Here is a 23291-nt window from a genome sequence, read left to right as displayed (position 1 = left end):
CCGCAGGTTTCACACCTGCTCGTGTTTCTGATTCACACATCGTTAAAACGACGCACGATGAAAATAACGCACGATGACAATGACGCACGATGAAAATAACGCACGATGAAAATAACACCGTTACCGTGATGCCCGTGTGTTCACAGAGATGCTGTTAAGTTTCACCTGCATTAAATGTAGGAATTTATACAAAATAAAATTGAATAATGAGACTTTTATCTTAATTTTAGCTTTGCTTTCATTTAAAAAATAATGTCATAATGATAATAATATTAATAATAATAATAATAATGATGCACATCCAGAATCTCCCAGAATCACCTGCTGAACACACGTTTGAATCATTTGTTGATCCGCGGTAGAATTTCCTGGAAATGTATTTCAGTTGAAGGACAATCCGAGGAAACCTCGACTACGTTTACATGCCCACTAATATTCCACTATTATTCAGACGATGTTCAGAATTTAATATGGTTCAAACGTCATATTCTGAATCCTCTCGTGCATATTTATTTTTAAATAGGCTGGAAAACAAGCGAATTCTTGGCTAAGATCACTCTGTTATCAGTCGGTTAGCTTAGCTTAGCATAAAGACTGGAAACGGAAACTCAAAAACTTTTTATTGAATCCATTGAAATCCTAAAGTGTGAAAATGACACTTTATGCTTTTAACAGGGCTACGTGTCAGGCTAGCTTTATGCTAAGCTAAGCTAACTAGCTGCATATTTAGCAGTGAAAGCAAATCGGTGCATTTCACCCAGAATGTGAAACTCCTTTAAACTGGGATTGATTTGTCTGCGATATTATTTTTTGGGATTATTTGAAATGATTGAGCCGAGGTTCACGATATTTTATTATGTTTGTGAGTCATGCAGCTTATCTTCATCACACCTATTTATTTGCTCCTCCTCTTCCTCCGGCCTTCATCATGTAAACTGTCAGTTTGTGCTAAAAGTAACAGATTACTTTCCAATGACGACGTCGCGTCTGGAACGAAGGAGACTCCTGAGACACAGCTGAAGGATGCATTTATGTTCATAAGTTGTATGTTTTGGATAAAGATTGTAGTTCCTGGTGAACAGTTTGTGTCCTTGTTTGAGGTACTACTGCTCTTAAGTACAAGTACAAGTACTTTCCATTTGCTGCTACTTTATACTTCACTACATCTCAGAGGGAAATATTGAACTTTTTACTGCACTACATGTATTTAATAACTTACGTTCTGTTGCAGGTTACATTTTACAATATAAAAATATAATCAACTAATATACTATGATGTATTATTATAGATTATACTACCTAGCAGTACATCAAGTAAAGTGATGAGCACATTATTGCATCAATAATTATAATACAATATATATTATTCTGCATAATGAGTACTTTCACTTGTGTTCACTTTAAAGTATATCCTGATGCTGGTACTTTGGTACTTTAATACGAGTTTTAATGCAAGTTATTTAAACACGGTGGCATTAGTACTGCGAAGAGAAAGATCTGCTTCCTCCACTGTTGGAGACGTTGACTTTAGGCTTTAGGCAAAAATAAACAAATGTTTGGACTCAAACTAAAATAATTAGTGGTGCTGGATCTTTGAACGTCGCCGTGTGTTCGGGACGTTTCTGGCCGTCAACCGTAGACTGAATATGAGGACACGTTGGTTTGTGGTCGTTTTAAAGCTTCAAGTTTGGCAATTTGGTCGTCGCCATCTTTTTTTTTGCAACCAGTGAACAGGAAGTGACCATATATAGACTGAGGAGGAGTGACGTAGAACATGTATGAACATCATGCTGTAGTGAAGAAGACTTGAAACTAGAGATTGAGACATAAACTCATGTTTACAATGTTTACTGAGGGAATAAATCAAGAGAGAAGTAGAGTCATTTTCTATAGACTTCTATACAACCAGAGGAGTCGCCCCCTGGTGGCCACTAGAGAGAATGCAGCTTTAACACGTGAAGCTTTGGCTTCTCTCTTCAGAATCAGAGGTTGCCGTCTACTTTCATCTTTTGTCCAACTTTGAATGTTGCGTTTACAAATCATACTAATTGAGCCTTTCACTCGCCGCCATTAAAACGCCTTTAAAAGTTATTTGAAAGTGTTTTTCCGAACACTCAGCAGCAGCTGACTGACTCTCAACTCTCAGACTTGTGAGCTCTTAAACTCTGTATTAATCTTCTCTCAGACTAAAATCTTTGGAGTTTATTTTGAGGAGACCTCGGTCAGTTAGGAGTGAACCTCGGGGAAATAATCAAAGCACAAAAACTAAATAAAATGAAAAACAAACTTGATCCTTCGTCACATTTCCTGTTTATCGCTACGCTCTCAACGATCAAATGAACGTACAAATGGAAAAAGACAATCCTCTTACAACCATTCAAATGAAGCAGCAACGTCTTCATTTCTGTAGTGAAACACTCCGGTTAGATTTTAGTGCAAATTCAGACGCAGACTCGTGGACTTGACTCCTCACAGCTGACTCCTGGAGGGTCTGGTGTTGTGCCCGATGAACTGGAACAGGTCCACATGCGACCTGCCGGACTCCTGCTGAACAGCGCAGTAGTCCTCCAGGAGTCCGTACAGTTTCCCTGAGACGGAGAGCAAAGTCAGAAAGGAGCAAGCCAACATTTTAAAGACGTCTCGTGTCCTGAAAATCTCACCGACTGTCGTTCTCTGGGTGACCAGCAGGTGGTGCGTCCGCTCCAGACCCAGCTTCAGCTCCTCATCCTCGAAGGTGAAGAAGGCCAATCCCCTCTTGGCCCTCGCTGCCGCCATCAGCTGGATCACAGCTGCACGTCGGAGGGGAAACAGCTCAAGCCTCAAGGAGTCTCGATCACATAACAATACACCAGCGGAGTGTCGACGCACCTTTGAGCTGAGGGTCTCCGTTGAACGCTCCGCAGCCCCACTTCCCCGTCGCGATGTCGGGCTCGTTGTGGCCGTGACCCTTAAATCCACAGAATGCCTTCAGGGACACCAGAACAATCACGTGAAAATGACAACCACCAAATAAAGACGATACAGAGTCTGAATGTGAGATTTGATGTCAAGAACAGAATAAAAACCAGTCTCATCCAGTTCATAATTAATCATAATTATCGATCCCACACACTGTGGATTAATCCGCCGCTGAAAATAGTCCCAAACAAATGCACTATTCCCTCCCGTTTGTTTGATTAAGAACTACAGGGATCAGCTGTTTCAGGAGATTGATGAGACATTTTATATGTTTGTGTTTTCATCTCGAGAAAAATCCTCAAATAAAAAAAAATCTAAAATAAGTTCAAAGAAATTTGAGTTTGACATGTAAATATATGAATACGGATAAATCACCTTGTTGAGGTCGCGTGTGACGGCGGTCATCGTGTACTGGTCTCTGCTCTGTTTGAAGTTCACGGCATCGATGGCTAAGATCCGCCTCTTCAGCCGAGCCCACTCGTCTCTGTGACGACGGACGATGATGAGAAACACACACACACACACACTCACACACTCTCACACACTCTCACACACTCACACACTCACACACTCACACACTCACACACTCGGATGTATGAGAGGCGGAGAGAGCAGTCGTACCTGTGCAGGCGCTCCTCATGAGGGCCGGCCCACTCGAAGCTGTCCCCGAAACCTGAGTACCGGCTGAACTGTTGAGAGCCTGAAGACAGAGGAGCAGAGGAACCACCATCAGGAACCACCATAGGAACCGCCATCAGGAACCACCATAGGAACCACCATAGGAACCACCATCAGGAACCGCCATAGGAACCGCCATCAGGAACCACCATAGGAACTGCCATCAGGAACCACCATAGGAACCGCCATCAGGAACCACCATAGGAACCACCATCAGGAACCACCATAGGAACCACCATAGGAACCACCATCAGGAACCGCCATAGGAACCGCCATCAGGAACCACCATAGGAACTGCCATCAGGAACCACCATAGGAACCGCCATCAGGAACCACCATAGGAACCGCCATCAGGAACCACCATAGGAACCGCCATCAGGAACCACCATAGGAACCACCATCAGGAACCACCATAGGAACCGCCATCAGGAACCACCATAGGAACCACCATCAGGAACCACCATAGGAACCACCATCAGGAACCGCCATAGGAACCGCCATCAGGAACCACCATAGGAACCACCATCAGGAACCGCCATCAGGAACCACCATAGGAACCGCCATCAGCAACCGCCATCAGCAACCGCCATCAGGAACCACCATCAGGAACCACCATAGGAACCACCATCAGGAACCGCCATAGGAACCACCATAGGAACCGCCATCAGGAACCGCCATAGGAACCGCCATCAGGAACCACCATCAGGAACCGCCATAGAAACCGCCATCAGGAACCACCATAGAAACCGCCATAGGAACCGCCATCAGGAACCACCATCAGGAACCACCATCAGGAACCACCATAGGAACCGCCATAGGAACCGCCATCAGGAACCACCATAGAAACTGCCATCAGGAACCACCATAGGAACCGCCATCAGGAACCACCATAGGAACCGCCATCAGGAACCACCATAGGAACCACCATCAGGAACCACCATCAGGAACCGCCATCAGGAACCACCATAGGAACCACCATCAGGAACCGCCATAGGAACCGCCATCAGGAACCACCATAGGAACCACCATCAGGAACCACCATAGGAACCGCCATCAGGAACCACCATAGGAACCACCATAGGAACCGCCATCAGCAACCGCCATCAGCAACCACCATCAGGAACCACCATAGGAACCACCATCAGGAACCGCCATAGGAACCACCATAGGAACCGCCATCAGGAACCGCCATAGGAACCGCCATCAGGAACCACCATCAGGAACCACCATAGAAACCGCCATCAGGAACCACCATAGAAACCGCCATAGGAACCGCCATCAGGAACCACCATCAGGAACCACCATCAGGAACCACCATCAGGAACCACCATCAGGAACCGCCATAGGAACCGCCATAGGAACCACCATCAGGAACCACCATAGGAACCACCATCAGGAACCACCATAGGAACCGCCATCAGGAACCACCATAGGAACCACCATCAGGAACCGCCATAGGAACCGCCATCAGGAACCACCATAGGAACCGCCATAGGAACCACCATCAGGAACCACCATAGGAACCGCCATAGGAACCGCCATAGGAACCGCCATAGGAACCGCCATCAGGAACCACCATAGGAACCACCATAGGAACCACCATCAGGAACCACCATCAGGAACCACCATAGGAACCGCCATAGGAACCACCATCAGGAACCACCATAGGAACCACCATAGAAACCGCCATAGGAACCGCAATCAGGAACCGCCATAGGAACCATCATCAGCACTTCCTGTCTGAGACTCACTGCTCATTGGTTCCTCAGTAAATATTTAAAAACACAAATAGTTTCTTGTTTTATTAGATGAGAAGATGGTTATAGTATCCACAAATTCTCCCACAAAGTGAATTCCCAAATTCATTCATATAAAACTCGATTTATTATATTTAACATTTTTTATTTTATAACTCGTGTTGTTTTTCTTGTTTTTCTTGAATAGTTTTTTTTACCAGTTGGTTGTTTTTTCTACTTATTTTGTTGTCGTCTTGTCACTTTTGTTGTTGTATTTTTCGAGTTTAATTAAATTTTTTTATTTCCTCTTTTGGGGGTTTGTTGTTCTTCTGTATGTGTTGAGAGGAGCTCTGTGGTTTCATTCCTCTCACGTTTCTATTTGTCATAAATATGTGCAAATAGAATATATATAAATGAATATTTTGTCCAACAGTCTACAATATAAAGACAATTCACGATGATATAAAACCGAGAAGTGGAACATTCTCACATTAGAGACGCTTCAACCAGAGACATGAATCCACCGCGACTGATCGGCGGATTACTCCACAACTGTGGACGTAACGAAGATGAAAGTATGATTGAAATGTCTGCTGATCCACAGCAATGAACACGTTGCTGGACCGATGGCGTCTACCTGTAACGATCAGACACTCGTTGTCAGCGAGCTCCTCGGTGAAGAGTCGAGACACGATCAGCTCTGGATTCATGAGGAACAGGATCTCCTCCTGCACCAGACCAGAACCCAGAACCCCTCCACCGATCCTGCTGCAGGCAAAGTCCACCTGCACACACACGCACACACACACACACACACGCAGTGTAAAAACTAGATCTGTGGACTGGTACAGCTGGGTTCTGTCGGTTCTCACCTGGAGTAAACCGGTCCCTTCGGTCTCGATGGTTCCGCGTGACGTGACGTGAAGTTCACGCATCGTCTCTTTGCAGCTGCCACAACAGAAAGAAGAGTTCCATTTTACACTCGTGTGCTTCTGACACAGATTAGACCATCGTACATGTTTTTCCCACAATAAGGTCCCATAGCGGCCCACTGACAAGTTTTGTATCATTATTATCATTATTATTATTGTTATTATGGTTATCATCATCATCACATTCTCCAGTTGGGCATATCCGTGAGGCAGCGCCTCTCAAACGTCACCAGTCCTTTTGGTTTTGTGTCTGCAGAGAACACAAACAGTCACACAGTCACAGATCTTCATCAGGAGGAGGAGGAGGAGGAGGAGGAGGAGGAGGAGGAGCTTCCACTCACCATCGGCGGTGACCACGCTGAAGTAATGCAGGACGGCTCTCAGCTTCTCTTTCTTGCGTTGGGACCAGTGTTCCAGCAGCCTGCAGTCAGAGCGCAGTGGAGCGTGAACACACGGAGGATTGTTTGATGACTGAACAGTATTTCGGCGGTTGTGTCTGACGGTCGTGCTCTGACTTGGTGAAGTTGATGGAGGGAAAGCCGTGGTACTCGGCGTTGGGGCCGGTGGCGTTGCGGTGAGGGAAGGTGCAGAAGAAAGCGTTGGCGAGGAGGCAGGAGATCTGAACTTGTGACAGAGTGATGGACGCAGAGTGGCCCCTCTTAAGCAGCGGGATGGCCTGAAGTAATCATGAAATATCATTTTACATTTAGGATTCTTTATGAATTAAATACAGAATCTAGGGGGTGAAAAAACTTTCGAATATTATATTTTATGGGATTTGTATTTTAAATGTGCCTATTTGTCTTTAAGGTGCAAATTCAGTGTTTCACCCCAAGCAGATGATTCATGATGCATTAATATACAGATGTTTATTCTGAATGAATTATTGGGGTTTAAGGGAACGCAGCTTTACCTTCTTCACATGTTCAGGGAGACTCAAAGCCAACGCCGCCATCTTTGGAAACAGGCTGGCGAAATAGTTCTCTGCTTTCGGGACAATCTGGAAATGAAATAATGAGATTTCTCATCGTTCTAGAGTTTAAAACCTAAACGTGGAGACGGAATGATTTAGAGACACGACCTCGGACCTTCACAAAGCTGGAGAGCGCCTCAAAGGACCACTGGTCTTTATATTTGGGGTTATATTTAAAGATGGCGTCCTGTGAGGGAGACAAACAGAAAGAGGTTCATCGTAGGAACTGCTTTCGTGTTTTGATGCATAAAGTTCACCAGAAACACAGAAAGAGAAGAACGTGTGTCACTTTAAATAATATCACCATCAAACGTCATCGTTTACTTTCATTGAGACTCGTTTTGTAAGTTTTATGTTTGAAAAATGCAAATGAGTCGTTATCTACAGACAAAGTAGTAAAATAAAAGTTTTCTTTCCTCTCGGCTGAAAGAAGACGAGTTATGGAAGAAAAATGGAGCAAAATCTGTGCATGAGACGGTTTCACCTTCACATCAGTGACGCTCGCCGTCTTCTTCTTGGCCAGAGCGCTCAGCTGCTTGGAGATCACATCCCACCTCCTCGTCTGGGTCGGTTGCTGCCGACAGAAACAGATCCACTCAGTAACTCATCAGATGTTCTTGTGTTGATATAATTCATCGTTTCCTTGGTTGGATAATCAACCTGTAGCTCCCTGAACACGTGCACATTATATCTTTTCTTTAGCTAAAGCAGCACCGATGTGAGATCAACATCCACCGGGTGGATAGCCTCAAACGCACCGATGTGAGATCAACATCCACCGGGTGGATAGCCTCAAACGCACCGATGTGAGATCAACATCCACCGGGTGGATAGCCTCAAACGCACCGATGTGAGATCAACATCCACCGGGTGGATAGCCTCAAACGCACCGATGTGAGATCAACATCCACCGGGTGGATAGCCTCAAACGCACCTTCATAACTGCAGACGTGACCACCATGAAGCTCCACAGTGAACACGGCATTTTCACAACGTTGCTCTGCCACAAGTCCATCCCTCTCTGAGGCACGAGTCCTGCTCCAGTGTTAAAAGCAGACGCCTGAGAGACAAATGTATTATTCAGTGAAAAACAAAGATGAGAGAAAAGTCTAAAACGTAGCTTCTTCTTCTTCTTCTCTCCCATTAATCGTCTGGTTCACGTGTTCATAAACAGGCTATTTCTGACAGGAGAGTTTGGAGACGCAAACATGAGTACCAGCCAACATCCTCAAATAAAGGCCGCCATTAAAACACAATAATACCAGTTTAGCATTATGCATTCAGAATATCTCCAATGTTCACGTTGCTGTGAGACAGCGACGCGTTATCCATCTCACCAAAGCTACCAGACAGAAACAGACATTTGACCTCATAGAACAGCTTCAGTTCCCGTCACAGAGGTCCGTCTGACAGCAAGATGAAGAGGTACTGGTACTCCTGTCTGTTTCTACAAACTCCAGTAGAGTAGAAGTCTCGAGTACATCGGTACTTGAGTGAATGTACTTCCCTCCTGCAGACACAGAGAATGCTGACAGGACAAAGTCTTACATCTACGAGGACAGTGTGCGTCGTGTTGAAGGTCAGGTGTCCCCACTTGTTGTCACCTGGTGGAAGATGCTTCAGATTGTCCAGCGGACAACTTGACGAAGCGCCGTCCTCCGTCTGCGTCCTCGCCGTCTCCCCCACGTGTAATGCGCTGGAGGGTGTAGAGGGGGAGGAGGAGGCGGCTTCCTGACCTTTAGACTGAGACGCCGCTGTCATCAGGGGGCTGTCGTTGCGGTGGCTGCATCCGGCCATCTCTGGAGGTTTGGACACCAACATGACAGTAAGTGGGGAACAAAAGGAAAGTGAGGAAATCAATGTGAGCTTTTATTTTGAAAGGAGCAGGATGAAGACCAGATATCTTAGAAAACCAGTGTTCAAAAATACTGTAATACCCTTCTCCCCTTTTTATGTCTGCTACTTATTCAGTCTCTCTTTCAAACGGTCAAAGCAGAGTTGGTGATTGTTGGACACGCTACCAAAGAACCAGAACCAGGACTGAGAGGAGCCGCCTGTCAGACCTGCTGCAGTAACATGAGGTTTCTAAAGGGACGCTGGTGCTCAGAGACACTACCACTGTAGTCCACAGGGGGCGCCAGAACCAACACTACATGACACTTCCTGTAGTAACTTAGAGTAAATAAAGGATCCGACTTCCTGTAAAGGTGTTTCTCCCACTAATCTTTGAAATAGTCGTCTTTAGAAGCAGAAAGACGAACGATGAACCTCTTGAAATCATGAACACAGTAGAATCTTTGGTCTGACGTTCACGAACACCACCTGGATATATCTGTGATTACTCTCCAGATAAACTACGTTCATTCAAACAGCAGGTACATACTCACCCTTATCCCCCACCTCTGCTGCACTGGGGGGTTTAGAGGAGGAGGTGGAAGGCCGGCCGGCCTGATCTTCAGGCTGAAGCACCGCTGTCATCAGGGGGCTGTTGTTGCGGTGGTTGTGTCCGGCCATCTCTGGAGCTTTAGACACAATAACATGACAGTAAGTGGGAAAAAAAGGAAAGTGAGGAAGTCAATCTGAACTTTTATTTTGAAAGGAGCAGGATGAAGACCAGATATCTTAGAAAACCAGTGTTCAAAAATACTGTAATACCACTTTCCCAACAAAACAATCACAGCGTGTTTAACAATGATCAGCGAGGTGAAATGACTGTTTCTGTCAATGGAGTCTGTTGGCTTTGAGGAGAGCATAACGGCTGTTTCTTCACTTCTAAAAGGACGGAAGGTAGGGACGGTCGGGACAGCAGGTAGGGACAGTATGGACGGCCTGTAGGGACGGTCGGGACAGCAGGTAGGGACGGTCGGGACAGCCTGTAGGGACAGTATGGACGGCTGCTGGTGCGTATGGACGGTCGGGACAGTTGGTTGGGTCGGTCTGTGGGGAAGGTGAAGACAGCGGGTAGAGACAGTCGGGACACTTTGTCCTGGGGTAAAAAAGAACATTTAAACTGAACGCTCTGACGTCTACATTTGAACACCGTACATTTAAAACATCTTAGAGTAAAATAAAACATTTTTAAGATGACTCTTTTCATAAATGACTGATGTTTGTGATGAACTGGTTTGTGACTGGCTGAGTAAACGGGTTTTAATCAATCAGTTAAAATCTTTGTCTTGTGTTCTGCTTTTGGTTGAAGTGTAACAGAGTAAGATCGATTTAAAAACTGTCCCGACACCGACACCTCTCTGCTGGAGACCCAGGACTACTGCTGGACCCGCTGGAGGGAAGGGAGGCACGGGAGAACCAGAACCAGAACCAGGACTGAGGGGGGCCGACTGTCAGACCTGCTGCAGTAACATGAGGTTTCTAAAGGGACGCTGGTGCTCAGAGACACTACCACTGTAGTCCACAGGGGGCGCCAGAACCAACACTACATGACACTTCCTGTAGTAACTTAGAGTAAATAAAGGATCCGACTTCTTGTAAAGGTGTTTCTCCAACTAATCTTTTAAATAGTCGTCTTTAGAAGCAGAAAGACGAACGATGAACCTCTTGAAATCATGAACACAGTAGAATCTTTGGTCTGACGTTCACGACCACCACCAGGATATATCTGTGATTACTCTCCAGATAAACTACGTTCATTCAAACAACAGGTACAAATACTCACCTCTCAGCAAAGACTTCAACAAAGGTGTTCTGATGTCACGTGATTACCTGTAATCAAACCGCTCGTCGATGAAAACGTCTCGAACAACACGAGCCGAGCTTAACTTTCACTTTGAGGCGAAAACGGAAGTAGAGTGAAGCAGCAGTACTGCGTTCATACTTTCATTATACACGAAATCCTTCTATGGAGAAACATGAGGTATTTTTATTCATATCCTCGGCATGAACTCATTAGTCATAGTTATATAAACAAATAGTGCCTATTTAATGAAATGTATTCATTAGTTTATGGCACCGACTGTGGTGGAAAAGTACTAGAATTATACTTCAGTATAGTACGTGAAGTACATTTATTATACTGTACTGAAGTATAATCCTAGATATTTGTAAAGTGTTTTTATGCTAGTTTATATACACACATATAATCCCAACACATAACATATTCGTACACTTTAATGTACTCCTGTTTGTACCAGCACAATACTGCGTTTGGTGGAGTTTGATGAGTGAACACAAGGTGGCAGCAGTGAGCTGTGATTCACAACACCACCCAACATTATGTGTTCTTCTCCTCCTGTCACTGTGATAGTTTATCAAGATAATAATAATCATATTAATACATTAACTACAAGTATTCATAACAATAATAATGATAAGAAGAAAAAAGTATATTATTGTGAATAATAATAATGATAATTATATTAATAATACGTATTATTATAATATAATTAATAATAGTGAATTATTGTATTATTAAAAACAATAATAATTATGATGATGAAGAATAACAATACACAATAACACAAAAGCAACAAGGTAAATAAATAAAGTAAAACAATTCAACTAAAATAGAAAAAGTTAAATTACAACAACAAAGATTAAATACAAGAGTAAAAATATAAAGTGTATAAGAAGAGATACGAACAGCAGAGCCTAGTGGACACTAAAATATAACATAAGAGACATATTGTCAGTGATATTGAATAAGTAGTAGAAAACATCCTCAACAACAACATCCTCTGTCATTGGATCGTCACATCAGAAAAGAAAAAACTCCTCAAAAAAACTTTTAACGGGTTAAAGTGGTAGAAACGTCAGAAAGAGAGCCAGAGGAGGGACTCCTCCACCAGGATGGACAGATGTGCAACAGATGTCATGTTTACAGAGTAAACAACATACTAAAAGTACAACATGATGCATATATTATACTGCAAGCGTTCCCAGTGAGAGCAGCGCAGCTCTGGTCCAGCTTCCCCAGATGTTCGGATCAATGCACCCGACACACGACGTTTGAGCGGAGGAGCATCTCGTTCACACGTCTGTTTCATGTCTTCTGCTGAGATCAGAACAGAAGTGAGAGCTGCAGGCAGCAGATGGTCGTAGGAGTCACGTGTAGAAAAGAGATGAAAATCAGAGGTGGAAGGATGAAGGGTGATGTGGAGTTCACGCTGAATGCGACAAAATGCTTTCTGCATTTGGATCAAACAATTCTCCACTGGGTCAAACTGCTTAAGTTGGAGCTCAATTTAATTTATTTTATATTGTGTTGGCAAGTTTAATCAGCAGCAGAGTATCATATGTTCATCTTTAATTTCATACGTAAAATCTGTAAAGTAATCAAAGCTGTCAGACAAACGTAATATCTATGAAGTAGCTTTAAATGGCACGTATGTGCAGTTCTTGAGCTGCAGATAAAAGAACAGGTTTAAAAAGGTATATTTTACACTCGATTTTAGTTTTTTTATATGTTTTGAAAATGTTCACGTTGCAATCGTTGCGTGTTCACGATAGTCGCGTGTTCACGATGGTAGCGATGGTCGCGTGTTCACGATAGTCGCGTGTTCACGATGGTCGCGTGTTCACGATGGTCGCGTGTTCACGATGGTCGCGTGTTCACGATGGTCGCGTGTTCACGATGGTCGCGTGTTCACGATGGTCGCGTGTTCACGATGGTCGCGTGTTCACGATGGTCGCGTGTTCACGATGGTCGCGTGTTCACGATAGTCGCGTGTTCACGATGGTCGCGATGGTCCCGATGGTCGCGTGTTCACGATAGTCGCGTGTTCACGATGGTCGCGATGGTCCCGATGGTCGCGTGTTCACGATGGTCACGTGTTCACGATGGTAGCGATGGTCGCGTGTTCACGATGGTCGCGTGTTCACGATGGTCGCGTGTTCACGATAGTCGCGTGTTCACGATGGTCGCGTGTTCACGATGGTCACGTGTTCACGATGGTCGCGTGTTCACGATGGTCGCGTGTTCACGATGGTCGCGTGTTCACGATGGTCGCGTGTTCACGATGGTCGCGTGTTCACGATGGTCGCGTGTTCACGATGGTCGCGTGTTCACGATGGTCGCGTGTTCACGATGGTCGCGTGTTCACGATGGTCGCGTGTTCACGATGGTCGCGTGTTCACGATGGTCGCGTGTTCACGATGGTCGCGTGTTCACGATGGTCGCGTGTTCACGATGGTCGCGTGTTCACGATGGTCGCGTGTTCACGATAGTCGCGTGTTCACGATGGTCGCGATGGTCCCGATGGTCGCGTGTTCACGATAGTCGCGTGTTCACGATGGTCGCGATGGTCCCGATGGTCGCGTGTTCACGATGGTCACGTGTTCACGATGGTAGCGATGGTCGCGTGTTCACGATGGTCGCGTGTTCACGATGGTCGCGTGTTCACGATAGTCGCGTGTTCACGATGGTCGCGTGTTCACGATGGTCACGTGTTCACGATGGTCGCGTGTTCACGATAGTCGCGTGTTCACGATGGTCGCGTGTTCACGAGTTCATACTCGCGTGTTCACGATGGTCATGTGTTCACGTGTTCATAGTCGCGTGTTCATGTGCTGCTGTTATTACTGTACAGTAGCGTGTGGCTGTGGTTTCCTCCCCAACATGAAATGCGTCTGTTTGGAAACAGCAGCTTGAAAAAAGGGCGGAGGACCTCACTCAGCCACTCACTCTGCATCAGTGTGTGTGTGTGTGTGTGTGTGTGTGTGTGTGTGTGTGTTATTCTGGGTCAGCCATTTCCCTGGAATGTTCCGCCTCCTGCCAAAAAGAAGTCACTACAATGGTATGCACACACATAACACCACGGAAACACACAGGGATGACTTGAAAAGGCCTGAAAAGTGAGGGAGGACATAACCCCCCGGTTTTATACATGAATATTTCAAAATAATAATAAGAGAAAAACCATCTCTCTGCGTGAGCTTTGTTTAGAGAAAGCTTTTCTTTATCTTCGCCTCCATCACAAGAAATACAGGAGCGAGATGAACCACATTCTGCAGTGTGAGTTTCCTCCTGGAGGTCAGGTTGTTGCAGCACTGTCTCAGAGTCAAAGGAGGATCAGCAGTGTGTGTGTGTGTGAGAGTGTGTGTGTGTGTGTGTGTGAGTGTGTGTGTGTGTGTGTGTGTGTGTGTGTGTGTGAGTGTGTGCAGCTATAATGTGGTGGAGGAGTCAGTCACTCCGTCCTGTGACATTGTGAAACGACTGCAGTAGTAGATTGGAAAGTGTGTGTGTGTGTGTGTGTGTGTGTGTGTGTGTGTGTGATTGTACTATGCGGCAGGTCGTGGGGGAGGAAGCAGCAGTGGGGTAGTATGAATAGTGTGGAGAAAAAAAAATGAAGAAATGGGAAAATCTCAGCACCTGTTTCCAGGGCAACAGAGGTCTGAAACACAGGCAGGTTGGACTTTTTTATTTATTTAATTTCATTTTCTTTTATATTCTCCATGCTGCACTGCCCTCTGGTCACATACTGCAGACACCTCCTCGTAATGACTCCACAACAACACACACACACCCCCGACCTCTCTTATTGTGACACTTTATAAACAGGAAATCACTAAACCATGTCACACATGATGCATCATAACATACAAGATCATAACATATGTGATCATGATCATAACATACGTGATCATAACATACGTGATCATAACATACGTGATGATACACGGGAGACGTCATTCTGCATGATCTTCTCTCCCCCACCACCCTCCTCTTCCTTCTCCTTCTCTTCCTCCTCCTTCTCCTCCTCCTCCTCTTCCTCCTGAGTGACTGCAGACCAGAGTAGCAGATCATTTTAGAGAGGAGGAGGAGGAAGGTGGAGGAGGAGAAGGAGGGGGAGGAGGAAGAGGAAGAGGAGGGAAAATGCCTTTCTCTGTGATCTCATGAATATATTATGAGGGTTATTGTGCAATGAGGAAGGTATTTGAGCTGCCGGGTTATTTCCTGCCCCCCCCCCCTTACTCTAATGTAAGCTGAGTCAGTCAGCTACTGTTCATAGGTGGCAATACATTACAAAAACAGCTGAATACGATTTATTATTTATAGTCTACTTACTCCTCAACAGTCCGGGGGTGTGAAAACAAAAAAAGAAATACATTATTAACACGCTCGCTCGACGACGCGGTGATCGAGCAGCCGTGTCTTGCTATAGCCGGGGACTGCGACACTAGCTTAGCTTAGCTTAGCTATCCGTGTGTGTGCTAACCGTTTACGATCGAGCAGCAGCGGCTCTTCGTCGTTGTAGCAGCTGGAGTCGGGCAAAAAAAGGTAAAACTACTGTTACGGTAATTAATTAATCAAGCTAGTCATAAGCTCGACACGCTAGCTGCTTACGATTCCGTGTAAGCTAACGTAAAAGAAACAAGCTAACGTTACAGTTTTGGCTAAGTAGCCTCCAGGAGCTAACGGAGCTAGCGGTGCTAACGGTGCAGCCAGCAGCAGCAGCAGCGTGTTAAAGAGCCTCCACATAAACTCTTATTTCCAGTCACTGGCACTAACCAGATAGATTATTCAAACTTAAGGCACTGCATTATCACCTATATACTACATTTATATTATTATTATTTCATAAGTATACTTCTAATCAATATATCTGCGTTCATGAAGCAGCTCAGCTCAGGTAAGTGAAACAAAACATCTGCTATTCTCTTATTTTGTGTGTTTGTAGTGATGTATTTCGTACAGAGGTGTGTGTGTGTGCTAATATATATATATATATATATATATATATATATATATATATATATATATATATATATATATATATATATATATATATATATATATATATATATATATATATATATATATATGAGGGAGAGAGAGAGGGGCTGCACATACAGCATGCATGCACACCGCTTTGTTCTGCAGCATGTTTTTATTTATTTATTTCTTTTATTGTTGCAGCAGCAGTGTTTTAGCAGGTAGAGGTGATTTGCATGATTTCTTTGCACCGCATCCTGGAGGGAATTTTTGCGTGTTTTTTGGCAGCCTGGGTGCTTTATTTCAGACACAACAGTTTTGTTTTAACATGCAATATGGGTATTTGTTGCATTGCAATGTGTGTTTATGTAGTAGTCAGTGCCCCCCGCCCCTTTAGGACAGGACTTCCTGGATGTATCATGGGCTCAACAACATGTTGTTTGGCTGGAAGCCAGGCTGAGTTAGTTTAGGTCAGTGTTTGTGTGAAGTCTTGGTTGAAGAAGGTGGTCAGAAAGACAAAGCTGCAGACTGAGGACATATATATATATATATATATATGTATGTATGTATACATATGTATGTGTGTATGTATGTATATATATGTATATATATATATATATATATATATATATATATATATATATATATATATATATATATATATATATATATGTACATACATACATACTTGAGTACATGTAGTTCCACCACTGCTCACACACAACATGAAATCGGTCCTCCAGCCTTTTCTTCTTCTTCAGTCTTTATTGTTTGCAGTATTAATATGTCATGTTGACGGCTGCTCCGCTGTCGTTAAGAGGCTTTTAATCGGTAATCTCTGGGATCCATTGAGACTCTTAATTAGCGCTTTATTAAAAGCAGGTACACAGCGAGATCGTCCCGGTGAGCCGGCGGTGTTGAACGGGATGCGTTCGTCTGCACCGGTTCCCTCATTCAGAGAAAGACTGTCTCTCCAGACGTCACTGTGTGGAGGTACGAGCAGCAGAGCTCCTGACTGATGATATCCAGGAGTGTGTTTTCATCTCGTGTGTGTGCGTGTGTGTCTGCCACAATGTTGAATATTAAATAAGAGCTCAAACGATTAGCTGAGTGGTTGATTGGCAGAGAAATGTCTTTTCTGATAGTGACATGAATATATTTGGGTTTTGGACTGTTGGTCAGATTGTGTGATCGGCAGCTGGTCGATGAATTGGTGTTTATTTGGTTTATTATGTAATAAAAGCAGTTAGCTAAAACTAATGCAGTCGAACACAACAGGCGGTTATTAAATCCTGAAGGTTTGTAATATTTACATTTCGTCTTTAGAGATTCAGCTGTGATCATGTCTGAGGATGAGGTTTGTGCTGAATCGTGTTACGATGTACTGACAGGTGTTCCTATTATTTTGTCCACCCCATTGATACGACAGAGAACGGGCTAAACTACAGAAACACTTCTCTGTTGTTCCGTTTAACATTTATTTGTCACAAAACGGTCAAATATTTGCTCATGTGTGTTTCATATCGTAATCAAGTTATATATGTTTGGGTTAACCCTCTGAACCGGCGGGATTTAAAAACATGTTTTCGTTAAACAATTGCCAAAACTACACCGTTTATCTCAACCAGAAGCTGTAAAATGATCATCATGTTTTCATCTTTCCGATGGTGTTTGAACGCATCATGTGTGATTAACGCTTCCGTCAGAAAAAGCCGCCAAAACAAGAACGTAAATGGTGACACCTCAGCAAAATATATTATTCTACATGTTCTCATTATAAACGTCTCCTCTAGTAAAGAGTTCACTTCAACCAGATTGTGTAGAAACATTAAAGTGTGAAACTATGACGTCATGATTGATTGATCTGAGACCAACAGTCATGTGACAACAAGGAGGAGACACTCTGACTGAACTACAGGAAGTGAACACGAAGAGGAGAGGAGAGAAGAGAGGAGAGGCTGAAACATGTGAATAGTTTAACATTTATAACACACAGAGCCGCCATTTCTTTCTCCCTACATTGGTAACACTTATAGACACTTTATAACATGATAAATTCAACTTGTATATTTGTGTCATAGTAACTGTTAATCGGCACGAAATGCATGTTCTAGTTCTCTCTACTTCTACTCTTGATGGTTCTGTTTCTATAGAGGTTCAGGACTTTTATTTTGAAGGGAAAAACGAGACCTCAGTGTGAGAAATAATTCTGCACAATAACAAGTGTGACAACACGTTTAGTAGTAACTCCACACATTCAACTCAATTCAGATCAGGTGGCTGCTGATTGTCTTCTGACAGATTATCTGCTGCTTATCTTCTCAAAGAATCCATGAATCGTAATCGAAAACATTAGAAAATAGTAATAATAAAGTCTTCATTTTTCCAGACCCAAACAGACTTCTTTAAGTGTCTCTGTTTTGTCCGTCAAAAACACTTGCCAGGCGACCAGACGTCAGCCTTTAGTTGCAGAAACTGACACGTTAGCATTAAAAATGACATCATTTATCAAAATAGTTTTAATTTTCTGTCTTTAAACTAATCAATTAATCGCTGAATCGTTACATCTTTAACTTTTGGGAGTTTAATCAACAACAATGCCTTCTATTTAATAAGGTTCTTTATATGCAAAATGACGATCAAATCCAGTTAAATATGATGCAGTAAACAGAAGAACATGATGGCCTCTGAGATGTAGAGGTATAAAGCAGAATGGAATGAAAGTACTCTCTCATAGTACACGTATACCTGACACGTGAGTACTTGAGTTACTGGATCCAAAACAAAGAGCCTCTGATTCATCAGCACGACGCTCCGACTTCAGCTCATACATGACGTACAGTGTATTTGTGTGTTTTTACTGGTATCAGAGGGAGTATTTCGTATGTCATCATCTTCCCACAGTAATCCGTGTTTCCTCCAGACTGATGATTCTGATCTGAACTGAACCTGATTACAGATCTTGGTGGCTCCAGATGTAATCGGCAGCTTTAAGCTGATCTACGGCGGCTTCAGTGAGTCTGGATTAGTGCTGATAACTGAGCTGTGATTAGCAAACGTACGTGTTTCATAATCGCGTATTATTATTCTTGAGGCGTAAATGCTGCGTCATGTTACTGCATCACAGAGACGTGAAATCAAATTAATTAAATGTTGTCATACAAGAACTTTGTCCAAACAAAGTCTCTCCTGGTGAAACGTTACCATTGTTCTGTTTTTCCTTAAATTAAATCTTTACAGCAGCTACTTCAAAACCTTCTGAACCCAGAAACCCACCCATGGGTTTGAAAAGCATATTTTTCTTTAATAAAAATCACCACGATGACACCATCAATCATCTCCAGGAGCTGTCAGCTCTCAGCTTTACGACGATCCTTTAACTCATCGTGTTCGGCAAAAGCTTCCAAGACGAAAACGAACCAAATCAAAGATATTAAGATTTAGATTTACTTTATTCTATGCGTCTCATTTCATTTTTAAATTGGGAAAAAATGAATGATTGACCAATCGGCTTCCTGTGAGGAGCGAGGGGGTGTGGCTTAGGTGTGTGTGTGTTCTAAACAACAATGGCGGCTCCTGAGGAGGTTAGCGTCGATGCTACATTAGCATTAGTAGTTATATTAGAACGCGTTTCTAGATGCAAAACGTGTTTTCTCTCTCCGCCCGACTCGCTTCGATGAGAGTTTGATTGACAGCTGATTCATCCAATCACTCGACAAGTATTTTGTCTTTTTAAAGAAATAGTTTCGAATGACGGCTTCTCAGATGGTTCAGGTTAAAAACACTTGTTGGATATTTAGATTCTATTGTTTTGAATGAATGTTTGAATGAATGTTTGAATGAATGTGGGCAACGGACTTGAACCAAACCTTCTGGTTTTTGTTTTATCTGCTTTTTGCACACAATGAAAGCTTGAATCGGTTCAAACAGCAGCTTTGGTGGCGGCTGAAAGCAGAGAGTCAGCTGAGGGTTGAGGGAGTGTTTTAGTGTGTGAGCTGGAGGAAGAGTAGAAGAAGAAGGTCGGGAGGTTAAGAAGGAGAGAGCGTCGTGTCTTTGCTGCAGGTACAGTCTGTTCAGACATCTTAACAAACCTCTGTGATGGAAGGTACAAGGTGCCGTCTGGAGGCTGAAGAAGCCTTTTGATAGGAGGGAATTCAGGTGGAACCGGTCATGTGATTATTGCAGCAACCCTCCACAAGATGTGACCCAAATCTGCAAAAACCAAAGAGGAAGAAGTGAGAGGAGGAGGGAGGCCGTGTGTTAGCATGTTAACTGTCAGATAAAGGACAATGATTAGATTGAGACGGGATGTGGAGGACAGAGAACCTGTGCAGATTTATAAAGAACATGGCATCAGAATGAAATAAATGAGAAGAGGATTCCTCCTGCGACTGATTTGTACGTCGGCGTGCTGTCGAGAGAAGAGTCATCTCTGTTCTCTTAAATTCCTTTTGAAATCAGAGAGCTAAATTTAGCTTCCACCACCACCCCCTCCTCCTGTGAGAGGTATCAGAGCTACAGCAGTCATAGTGATAGGCTAACGTTTTGATGTACACACACACACACACACAGATTAAAGTGGCTCTGAGTGGGAGGGCGCTGTGTCTTTTGTGCACACGGTGTGGGCTACGGTGATGATGAATTGTTGCTGTGCCGCAAATGAGCTCTGAGTAACCGTCTTTTTTCATGTGTTGTGTCTTCCTCCTACTCTTCCTCTTGAGGACAGTGGGGGCTCTCGAATGATCCTCCTGTTCATCCGATGAACCCCCTCAACTCCATGAAACCTTCCCTGCCTCCCAATCCGCAAAGGTACACACACACACACACACACTGATGTGACATTAAGCTCCGTGTCCTCAGGTGAACCATGTGACACCTTGTATTTGTTGTGGTTTTGTTGTGGATCCCAGGGGGGCCAGTAAGTTTGTATGTGGACAACAACAAATACAAATGCAGACATACTGTAGAATAACAGAATCCCTGTGGACTAAAATGGTCGTGTCCACGGTGGACCGGTCTCTGCTGGAGGATCTGGGTCTGTCCACGGTGGACCGGTCTCTGCTGGAGGATCTGGGTCTGTCCACGGTGGACCGGTCTCTGCTGGAGGATCTGGGTCTGTCCACGGTGGACCGGTCTCTGCTGGAGGATCTGGGTCTGTCCACGGTGGACCGGTCTCTGCTGGAGGATCTGGGTCTGTCCACGGTGGACCGGTCTCTGCTGGAGGATCTGGGTCTGTCCACGGTGGACCGGTCTCTGCTGGAGGATCTGGGTCTGTCCACGGTGGACCGGTCTCTGCTGGAGGATCTGGGTCTGTCCACGGTGGACCGGTCTCTGCTGGAGGATCTGGGTCTGTCCACGGTGGACCGGTCTCTGCTGGAGGATCTGGGTCTGTCCACGGTGGACCGGTCTCTGCTGGAGGATCTGGGTCTGTCCACGGTGGACCGGTCTCTGCTGGAGGATCTGGGTCTGTCCACGGTGGACCGGTCTCTGCTGGAGGATCTGGGTCTGTCCACGGTGGACCGGTCTCTGCTGGAGGATCTGGGTCTGTCCACGGTGGACCGGTCTCTGCTGGAGGATCTGGGTCTGTCCACGGTGGACCGGTCTCTGCTGGAGGATCTGGGTCTGTCCACGGTGGACCGGTCTCTGCTGGAGGATCTGGGTCTGTCCACGGTGGACCGGTCTCTGCTGGAGGATCTGGGTCTGTCCGCGGTGAACCGGTCTCCGCTGGAGGATCTGGGTCTGTCCACGGTGGACCGGTCTCTGCTGGAGTCTGAGCTGAAGGAGGTTCAGGTGAACCTGCATGAGTTCATCTGGTTTCACCAGAATCTGACCCGGTGGCTCCGATGACGAGCATCAAGAACAACTCTATAGAAACAGACCATCTTCTCTCTGATGGTCTCTGTACTGATGGAGGATCAGGACTACACTGAGACTGGTTCATATAGAGGATCAGGACTACACTGAGACTGGTTCATAGAGGATCAGGACTACACTGAGACTGGTTCATAGAGGATCAGGACTACACTGAGACTGGTTCATAGAGGATCAGGACTACACTGAGACTGGTTCATAGAGGATCAGGACTACACTGAGACATCGCTCCGTCGATGAATCACTCTGCTTCTGTCCCACTTTGTTTTTATTGGCAGACATCTAAACAGGAAGTAGTATTACTTTTTTGGGAGCAACAATGTCAGACGGCGGCTGGCGTTTTTTTTAATCCAAAAAATTCAGAGCTTTATCTCAGAGTATCACCTCCCCAGTCTTTTTATTTCTTATATATATTAATTACCTAATATGCCGGTCGTAGACTCCTCGAGGGAAACAGGAGCTGCTGGGGTTCGGAGGGTTAATGTGGTTTTCACAGTAGTTTCCTGTTTGAGGTTCAGAAGGAGGAAGTGGAGGGTAACCTCAACCGTGGGATCAATAAACCACGTTCAGGTCAACCGCTGGCTCAGCGGCGATGTGTTCTCGACCTTTTTACTTTGCTGCTGCCGTACAAATGAAGCGGAGATCATAAAAGCATCATCTGTGATACGTTCCTGGAGCTTCCTTCACTGTCGCAGTGTCTCTGCTTCGTGTCTTTCTGCAGCAGCGACGGCCCCTTCCTGAATGACCCAGTCTCCTGGCAACCAGGAACCAATCAGCACCCAGGATCTCTCTCTGTAGTAACCACAGTGTGGGGCGTGACCAATCCCACACACAGCCAGGTAACACATGTCTCTTTATCCTCTTGATCCTCCGGGCTTCTGTGCAGAAACGATGCACAATTAAAAAATATATCTATTAATAATAATATCACACTGCAGGAAGAAAACCCTTTGAAGCCTCCATTTAAATAATGTTAAAACATCACAATATTATATGAATACACATAAGATATGACTACAGAGTTCATTGTAGTGAAGTTGTGGATGGTGCTGGCTCGTGTGATGTTGTGAAGCGGCTCAGGTCTCCGTCAGAACGACTCTTCTTCTCTTATGAAAATCTGACTCCTCAGTTGCTTCATTTGAGCTTTTTATTACCAATAAAATATTCTAAATCTTGTCCTTTTACTTTGTCATAGAAATGTATTGTTTTTTTATTTCTTCATAAAACGCAATTCAAATGATAAACCAAAGATTGTGTTGTTTTTCAAACTACTGGATCACATCTCTCTCTCTCTCTCACTGTCTCTTTCTCTCTCTCTCTCTCTCTGTCTGTCTCTCTCCCCCTCCCTCCCTCTCTCTCTGTCTCGCTCTCTCTCTCTGTCTCGCTCTCTCTCTGTCTCTCTCTCTCTCTCACTGTCTCTTTCTCTCTCTCTCTCTCCCTCTCTCTCTGTCTCTCTCTGTCTCGCTCTCTCTCTC

At 44.5% G+C, this 23291-nt stretch overlaps 2 protein-coding genes across 3 annotated transcripts in view; one reads left to right on the top strand and one right to left on the bottom strand.

Annotated features, from left to right (window-relative positions):
- Positions 1-2302: 2302 nt before the first annotated feature.
- pargl (poly (ADP-ribose) glycohydrolase, like) lies at positions 2303-10122 on the bottom strand. The gene is made up of 17 exons (XM_079289289.1): positions 10048-10122; positions 9665-9799; positions 8826-9076; positions 8212-8337; positions 7762-7851; positions 7393-7464; positions 7218-7304; positions 6820-6980; positions 6646-6725; positions 6488-6554; positions 6245-6320; positions 6010-6157; positions 3580-3658; positions 3334-3442; positions 2869-2965; positions 2661-2789; positions 2303-2588 (listed from the first exon to the last, which is right to left on the bottom strand). Exons 2-17 carry the CDS (start codon positions 9789-9791, stop codon positions 2470-2472), a joined length of 1818 nt encoding a protein of 605 aa, XP_079145415.1. The 5' UTR covers positions 9792-9799; positions 10048-10122; the 3' UTR covers positions 2303-2469.
- Positions 10123-15322: 5200 nt separating this feature from the next.
- The window catches only part of zmiz2 (zinc finger, MIZ-type containing 2), a 22239-nt gene continuing 14270 nt past the window's right edge, over positions 15323-23291 (top strand). For both annotated transcript variants that reach the window (XM_079289288.1, XM_079289287.1), the window contains exons 1-3: positions 15323-15510; positions 20672-20754; positions 22538-22655. In XM_079289288.1, the coding sequence (XP_079145414.1) occupies positions 20705-20754; positions 22538-22655 (168 nt within the window). In that variant the 5' untranslated portion in view covers positions 15323-15510; positions 20672-20704. The remainder of the gene's footprint in view (positions 15511-20671; positions 20755-22537; positions 22656-23291) is intronic.

Source organism: Melanostigma gelatinosum, assembly GCF_949748355.1.
Source record: "Melanostigma gelatinosum genome assembly, chromosome: 18".
In the NCBI taxonomy this organism is placed as follows: domain Eukaryota; kingdom Metazoa; phylum Chordata; class Actinopteri; order Perciformes; family Zoarcidae; genus Melanostigma; species Melanostigma gelatinosum.
Note: the sequence above shows the minus strand (reverse complement) of the source record. Positions and strands in the feature narration are given on the sequence as shown.